We start from the raw sequence: 8,667 nt of genomic DNA on the forward strand, positions 1-8,667 counted from the left end.
CAGGAAGTTTAATCATGTTTCTCAGCCTATGTTCTGTGGGCTGCATCCGATCTCCAAGACCTTAAAAGGCGATGTATAAAATGGTCACTAAAAAAGAAAGCAAAAAATAAAAATCTCTGCATGTTTGTGCATGTTGTGTTGGGAAAAACCAGCTAGTAATCAATCACAGGTTTGCAATCAGTTCAAGATTAGATTAATAAGAACCATTGCAACAGCACACTGCATGCAATGGCCCACACATCTTTTTTGTTAATATCCCATCTAAGGCAACATTGGCATAAACCATCATCTTCATTTGGTCTGTAACAGGATCATGAAAAGGAGGTATCAAGGAAAATACCCACAATCCTCCTAAAGTGTAGTTCTGGGAAGGAAACAAAGCAGAGGGCAGTGGTAGTGTTATACAAAGTAACCTTTCTTTAATTATGAAAGGTCATAGTTGCACTAGGCCTTTACTTTGTATCCCATCCTTAATGCCAGCTCTGACATGGTGAGAAACACCCGGAGCCAAGGCTGAAAAAACCTGTGGCCCTGTTACATCTGTACATGTTAACTTCAACAAATAGCAGAGGACTGTTTTGAGAAGAAGTATTAGAAGTTATCTCCAGTGTAGATACGATGAGAAGAAATTTAAGCTAGCATTGGGGTTGTCACAGACATGTGGCAAGGTAGGGCATTAAATGTGTTCTCATGCATCTGAAAGGTCATTCTTCCTCTCATAAATGAGGAGTGATTTTTCAACATATTTGAAAATAGTCTGAGACACTGATTATCACTGAAGTAATGAAATAACTCATATCTGAAACCATGACATTTAGTTAGCCCTTAGTATAGTTACTGGGACTACTTCACATTTAAATACTTACACTGAGAGAGAGATTTTTGACCACTTTACTAATGTAGTAAAGCAACTGCATAATCACTTTTATTATAAAAATAATCCTTAGGTAAAATACAAATACAATCAATAGTTACACAAATACGCATTTACAAATGTGCAAAATAGCCACTTATGGTACAGAAAAAATAAATACCCCTGTACATGGTTTCTGTGCAAAAAGACAAGCTAGTTGTAGTCAATAACCAGCCCTTTCATATTTTCTTCACTTCTCCTGATTTCATCTGAACACAAGGATTTTCAGATGAAATGTCTGAAAGTTCAGCCTCAACAGACAACATATTAAAAGCGGAAGTATTTTAATCCAGATAAAGCACAGTAAAATTTTTCCTACCTTCTGCCAAAATGCTCCTCCCCTGTTTTTTAGCCTACATTTTTGGAAAAGGAGGAAAATTTCAAGTTCAGTAATCTTTGTCACAAGCCTTCAGACTGCTGTAAAGAATTCAACTCTACTACGAGTCAAGCTGCAGTCTGAAGCTAACTACCACTGTAAGTTTCCATTTAGTTTGTAGTAGAATTTGCACTATGCTTGCCTTCCTCATAGTTGTAAAAAATAATTCTTCATAACAACACTTTGCTTTATCTTGAAGTCTTTCATACAGTCCAAGAGAATGTGAAATCAAATAAGAGGTAGATATTGTTCATCCTCCTAATTCCTAAGAGCTGTCCATTTGAATTACTCTTGGTTTAGGACTGTAGCACATTATGTACAGAGCAAGGTTTTACTCTCTATAAAGTAGTGATCGACTTACACACCTCACATCACGTGGTCACTGACAACATTCAGCAACATGCTTGAGGAATTCATCACTGAGTTCATCACTGAAAAACCTCATACAATGAGGGCATCTAAGTTCACCCTGTGCCCTGCCCTCAGATCCTGAGTTTCCATTGTCCACAGCTGGAGAAGCTTGTTCAGACTGTGAAGGTGTTCTTCTCGTGCCTGTTTGGCCCGGGCTATTGCCTCGTAGATGTTCAACATTTGTCTGTACATACATGTGATTTTGGTTACCAATGTGAACTCTGAAATGACTACTTGTGTCTCTTGAGTCCTAGAAAGAGAAAGAAGAGCTCTTGAAAAAGGTGCAGTAAAAAGATATTCTTTAACAGAGTATGTTATCACCTTTATCTGAAAAACTGCTCATGTTTTTATCAGAAGATTTGTAAATAAAATTATGCATCAGTTTTTGCAGTTTTATTAATAATAGTTGTAAAGAAGGCTTGTAGAAAACACAGAATACAGCCAGCATGCTACTTTAAAGATGCCACTGTTACAAGAGCCATGGCTGCCCTTCTCTTCCTTCTAAGAATTCCCCCTTACTATGTTGATCCAAAATAGAAGGAAAATGGACTGGAGAGGGGTATTACACGTGTACTGGGAAGCATCTCCACTAGAACTCAGACTATGAAATAACGTAAGTTTTTGATAGCTGCACTGAGCTGAAATGCTTTTAGAAGTACTAAGATTTATTAAAAATATACTTAAAAGTATATTTTAGTCCTGAATTCTGTTGACATGTTTTAATTGAAAAACTACCATGTTGCTTTTTTACCTGTCTTCTTGCTAGCTGGTGTTGCAGACATGCAACTTCTGCCTGAAGCTCTTGTATCTTACTCTGTGCTCGTTCTCTGTCTGATCTCTCAGATGTGAAATCATCTTTATAAACTAGGACCTGAAAAAGAATTATTATGTTAGTATTTATAAATTAGAGCATTGGCAGGTTAGATTAAGAAGTTGAGGCTGTGATTCCTTTGTTTGTAAATACTTATTCCCAGAATCTCACTATTATCTTCTCCATCATATCTGTACTTTAAAGGTATTTGTATTCTTTTTCAGATCTTTCATATTTTGTATTAAAGCCAGCAGAACTGCATGCAGTTCTTTAAGTAGTGAATTTCCTAGAAATCTGTGTTGTTAAGTATCTGTATAGCCAAATGTGGCAAGACAAGTGGCAAATGTCAAAAGAAATAATCTCATTTTTCCCACTTGGACTTCAGTGGTCTGGGGAAAAACTAAGAATTCCCACCTCTAGGAAAAAGAAACTTAATGACCTGTTGCTCCAGCATTTGTATGCGCTCATTATCTCCTTCACTAGCCTTCTTCACATCTTCTAATTCTCTCTTTGTTTTTATGCATTCATTCATTTTTTCTTCCAGTAGCTTGTTTAACCGGAATATCTCTTTGTGCATCAGGTCAGAATTCGTTTGTGCTGAAGTTACGCCGTGCTGCTGCTCCAGTTGTGACTTCATCTCTTTTAGTTGCAAGTGGAGTCGCTTCACATACTCGTCCCTACTTGCATCGTATTTCTGCCATTTTGCATTTAAGTCTTCCACCTGAAAGATTACCCAGGAGAGTCATGAAGAACATGAAGACACAAACTTCTAAGCTTTCATAGACTGCCTCTATGTGCAGGACCAAAATTCTCTAAAAGAGAATATAATATGCTGACTCAACTGCTGAGTGTGGATAAGCCACTTTACAGGGCAGCAGAAGATTATCATGCTATAAGCCAGGCTCTTCACAGGCAGTCTTCCCCATTCCCCAATCCATATGGACAGTATCAAATAATATGGAATGGGAGGGGTTGGCGGTCACCCTGGGCCTAGTGCTGCTGTTCTGGGGTGGAATACTGATGCATGGAGGGAACACAAAAATTATTTTCTTCTGCAGTGTATTTTTAACAAAAAACCCCAATACATTAAAAATAATGTACTAAGTTGTTCATAGCTAAGGGAACGAAGACTATGTGCTATGTTGAAAGGATTAAGAAAAGTTTAGGACTTGCATTAAACTGCCGTTTAATTAGATTAACCAGGCCTTACCTATTCCAAATTTACTGTAATTCAAAATAGTCAATCAAATCTTAATCTTGTACAAAATGAAAGTACTCACATGAGATACTTTTTGTTTTAACATCCTGTTTTCATCTTGTAGGTTGCAGATAAGAGCTTGAAGTGAAGTTTCATTGTCTAAAAGCTGTAATTTTCAGATGAAAGAAGTGTTACTTTAATATAAAAATCCCAAACACTTAGTTATGCTGTTAAACTGGAAGTAATCTTTTTTTAAATTCCTCTAAAACTATTTGCTACCAGTGAAACAAATACATACATCTAGCTATACTTATTTCTATATAGTATATTTCTAAGTACTAATAGTACAGCCTACAGCTATTATTAATAAGCAGAGCAAAAATGTACTTAGGTTTTTACCACCTTGGTATTGCTTTTAAATAGATCTGTGTGATGTCAAAAACGTATGTCTTACCAAATTCTAAGCCTACTGAAGGTAACAAGAAAAATACCACACATTTTGCATGCATGAGGGTCTACACTGATGACAACAGAGCTTAACAGTTTACATGAACTCCTTGGAAACTACTTGTTTGGAGTGGGGGAACGCATGACAAAGACACAGATATACCTTCATCTTGCTTTGTTATTACTGTCAATTTTGGCCAGTACTAGGAAGAAATTACTGAGGGGGAAAAAAACCCTGCTTGATAAATAATTGACTAAAATGATACCCCTTTTTTACAGTTGTGACATCTGCTTAAAAAACCCCCAGTGTACGTGAGTAATATAGAACACTTTTGTACAAAATTCCCTAGAATCAGCTAGTAATTGCATCTGAAATTTCTCTTCTTCAACAGGGAAGTCCCCACTGTACAAAGTTAGCTACTTATTACATATATCAAAGTCAATCAAGTTTCCTGTCTATCAATTACACGTAAAATATGATAATACTAAATGCTTCAAGTCCCTTAAAAAAATCCTTTCTTCTTATATCTAGTCAACCTCTAACTATTTCTTACAGGTAACTTTAATGTGAATAGGTTTTCTTTGGAAATGCTCCTGGGATGTTTTACAAAGTAGAAGTGAGCAATGTATAGAGTTTATCATAAAAGCATAGATGAGCAGTCGTGAAACACAGCATTGCTACTATGTAGCAGTAAGAGCATGAGACAGAATCATTTTTTTTTTGTGAGAATTGGCTGTAGGATCCTACTCAATAGGCTGATCTGTTATTGAAGGCAGCACCTCTGTTATTTCCTTATGGTATTATCATGAATTACCTAACGACTCACAACCGTCATGATTTCTGGAACAACAGGACAACAATCTACCCCTACCCTACGCTGAAAAGCTTCAGCTAAGGTGATGATGTGGCAAAGCCACACAGCCATTAGCAAAGTATGCCAAAATCCAGGTGTTTCTTTGTGCCCCTCAGTGGCATTTCTGCCACCTTCCTATCATGAAGCAATTTTTCTAAACATCCCTGCTGGAGAGAAACATTGCCTTGCACTGAGGGTCCGGGGGGAACCCCAGAGGAAAAAAAAAAAAAAGTAAGACACCTCGACACATTCTTCCCTAACCATCTTTCTCTAGGTCTGTACTACGTGTGCAAAGCCAAACCCTGATCTGAGAAGACCACATGCTATAGAGTTCTTAATATAAATACTACTTTAAAATATCTCTACTTTGTTTTGTGATTTAGATGCTTAAACAAGTAATCAGGAGATATCATCTTCAAAAGCACAGCACCATCTAGCGATGCACAGAAACATGCTGTGGTATAAAGAAGGTACTGTCTCCTGTATATGCAAGGAAGAATTGTAATCGTGGAATTGCTGAGGTTGGAAGGGACCTCTCAAGATCCTCTCCTCTCCAAAAAAAAAAAACCAAAAAAACAACCAAACAAAAACCTCTGATGACAAGATGGCCAAAATGCAAGTGATTGACAACTGCTTCCATCCTAAATTTTTGGTACTTGGAATTATTTAGAGCTTGCCATGGTAGTCTTTTCACCCACATAATTTCATAGATGAAATTATTTAAAGGGATGTTTCTCACCACTCCCCAGTTACAACTATCACATTGTAATTAACACCGCAGAAGCCAGTAAGACTTTAAAGAAACATAGTAGCAGTAAGAATACCTGATTAGATCTTTCGGTAGGTATCCGGTCATCTGAATTCCCCTTCTCTTTCCTTTGCTTCTCTTCTAGACATTTTGCCAGATGTTGACACATTTCTGCTGTGGATGCTAATTTGCGTTGAAGTTGGTGAGTTTCATCAGTGAGTGAACGGCACAAAACATCACTGGTGGCCTGAGCCTTCTCTCTCTCTGCCAAGCTCTTCTGAAGTCGTAAGATTTCTCTCTCCTTTTCGTATGGAGGCTGATTTATCATCTGCTGTATCTCTCCATTTTTCTCCTCTAGTTGCTGATTCAACTTCTGTACTTCCTAAACATAAGGGGGAAGGGAATTTATTTAAAAGCAAAGTGAACTCAAAAGCCAAAATATTTCTAAGACTGAATTCCATAGTGCAGTAATTCCTATACTCACTGCAAAGTACTTAAAAAGTAAAATAAATCCAATTCATTTCTATATAATCACTCAACCTTGGAACTGACAGATCAGTCAAGCAAAATCAAGAACTGCTCAGACAGCTATACAAGCACTTCCTAGTCAGTAGAATGAAGAAATCAGAAACAACAGCAGAAATTCAGGAAGATTCTATGAAAAGATACAGAGCGGCAACAAACTAAAGATGGAACTTAAAAGAAACAAAGTAGTTTAAAAGGAATAACTATGGAGACTGAGAAATGCTTACTGGTCCTGCATTCTAAATTACAGATAGCAGAGATTTTCCTCAAAAAAAAAAAAAAAAATGGAACTGGAAAGTCATCTTATCAAAAACCAGTGAAGTGTATTCATTGCCTGGCACTGTCACAAGGACAAAGCAGAGGGAACATACACGGCAACCTTCCCACCTAGGAAAGGATGAGTGGTAAGGACAAGCAAACAGAAAATGAAATCTGTGTGGCAGCAATGACTCTATTTTGGCCATAGCTGACTCTCCAAGGTATGTGAGAAGGTCTGACACGCTCTTAGGAAACAACTGTATATCTCACTGCCACATGTTCTTGTTGAATTGGAAGCTCTGTGGGATCATCCGCACCGTGTTAAGTCTCCACAGGTGTTTTGAGAAGGAAGAAGTTTGCTTGCTGACAGGGGTACAGCCACTCTGTAGTACCATGCATCTGACGTACACCAGTCCTGACTTAGTCAAAAACAGCTTGTGCTTGATATCCTCAAAAAGTAGCAGATGCTAGTAACAGAAACCTCTGCAGCACTGCTCCTCCAGGATCAATGATGCCCTGGATGCCAGCATAGACCATGAGACAGGTACAAGCTTAACTCTACCCTTCCAGTTCTTTGGGAGTGCTAATGGAGCTGTAAATCACAGGAAGCACTCTTCTTTGCCAGCACGTAGGCCTCTGACTTCACAAAATGTCTTTTTGTTGTTGTTGTTGTTATTTTTAGTGACGATGATTTCAGTGTTTCTGATTGGGCATAAAATATTTATTTCTAAAAAGAATAAAATTAATATCTAACTTACAGAAATAGCACTTGTTCTTATTACTGACATTTAAATTGTCGAGCATCATGCTAAATGCTATATTTCCCCTTTGCTATAGATTAAAGACATTCAACATCAGACTTCAAAACACATTCAGATACCACAGGTTTGTCATCTGTCTGCAAAGTGTCAGTAAGATCATCTCTTATTACAAATTTCCAATCTTGAACTTATTTAAATGTATTTTAGGTGAGTCTCATATATGGAAAATGTTTTGTATAAGCATTAGGTCAAGAGGTTACTTATGACAAAAATACTTGTTTCAATTTTAAGCAGTGGTGCTCGGTTTGGAAATTCCTTTATGCAGCTTCGTATAGAAAGAAATGCTTTAAAATTCTTAAACTATTTCAGACTGAACATGGGAAAGTCTTAATGACAGTAACAAAAATAGCACTTGTGGCGGATGGGAGGGGATACAGTTTTGAGACTTTTTTCTGTTTTCTGTCATAAAAGATACTCATTTCCCTATCTCATCTCCTCACAATCCAGACTTGCCAGTTACTTCTCCAAGTATTAACGTGCTGCCTTAATGTCAATACAAAAATCCATTTTCAAGTGCACTTAAAAAAAAAAAACCACCACCACTTTAGTAGAAAAAGTGGTGGCATCAGTGTTCTGTAAGGTAAACAAAAGCTGTTGCCTCTGATAAAGGGGAAGGTCTTCACTAAGTAATATGGAACTTCCACATTTAGGGTTTTTTTACTATTTTTCCTTCTCCTTGTGAGAATAGTTGCACGAAGATTTATAATGCCATGCTAAGTTTTTGGTTTAGGATTTCATGGTTTACCTTCTTGAACTTAATGCAGTGGGAACTACTATTGGATACAGACGGCCGAGTTGCTCTGGGCACAGTCCAACTCCGGGCACACAGCGATAAAGCAAGTCCTGCCAAACGCACCAGCCCTGCATCGGGGGGTCAAAACATTTGCTCTCTTGTCCGGGCTCTGCCACCACCGGCTTGCTGTGCCGCCCCGCGCAAGCCACTTAAACCACGCTGTCCGCGCTAGTGCCTCTGCACCCCAGCCTGTTTCCATAAACGCGAGTGAGCAGCCTGAATGCAAAACGCCTGCATCCTCCGTTCAGGCCAACCACCGCTGGTCTCACTAAGCTTAAATTACTCATTTTCCTAGAGGAGTGCGGAAACGCAGCTCCCGAGGTACGTTCCGCTGCCACTCCTCGGGTATACGCGCACCCTTTCGCCCAGGGAGGCGAGGCCGCTGCCTGCCAGCGCTATTTGGAAGGCGTTCGCGGTTTTACCTGGCTCAGAGCTTCCACTCTTCGCGCCGAGAGCTGCTCGCTGTCCCTGAGCTGCGCCCTGGCCTGGCCCAGCTGCTCTGCCAGGCTCTC

At 38.7% G+C, this 8,667-nt stretch overlaps 1 protein-coding gene across 1 annotated transcript; it reads right to left on the reverse strand.

The window, feature by feature from the left end:
* Positions 1 to 902: 902 nt before the first annotated feature.
* On the reverse strand, positions 903 to 6,474 carry TNIP2 (TNFAIP3 interacting protein 2). The gene is made up of 5 exons (XM_009328804.1): positions 5,835 to 6,474; positions 3,792 to 3,875; positions 2,951 to 3,232; positions 2,452 to 2,571; positions 903 to 1,950 (listed from the first exon to the last, which is right to left on the reverse strand). The coding sequence occupies exons 1-5, from the start codon at positions 6,084 to 6,086 to the stop codon at positions 1,669 to 1,671; spliced, it is 1,020 nt and encodes a 339-aa protein (XP_009327079.1). The 5' UTR covers positions 6,087 to 6,474; the 3' UTR covers positions 903 to 1,668.
* Positions 6,475 to 8,667: the final 2,193 nt, after the last annotated feature.

The sequence above is a fragment of the Pygoscelis adeliae genome, unplaced genomic scaffold, assembly GCF_000699105.1.
Source record: "Pygoscelis adeliae isolate BGI_AS28 unplaced genomic scaffold, ASM69910v1 Scaffold66, whole genome shotgun sequence".
In the NCBI taxonomy this organism is placed as follows: Eukaryota; Metazoa; Chordata; class Aves; order Sphenisciformes; family Spheniscidae; genus Pygoscelis; species Pygoscelis adeliae.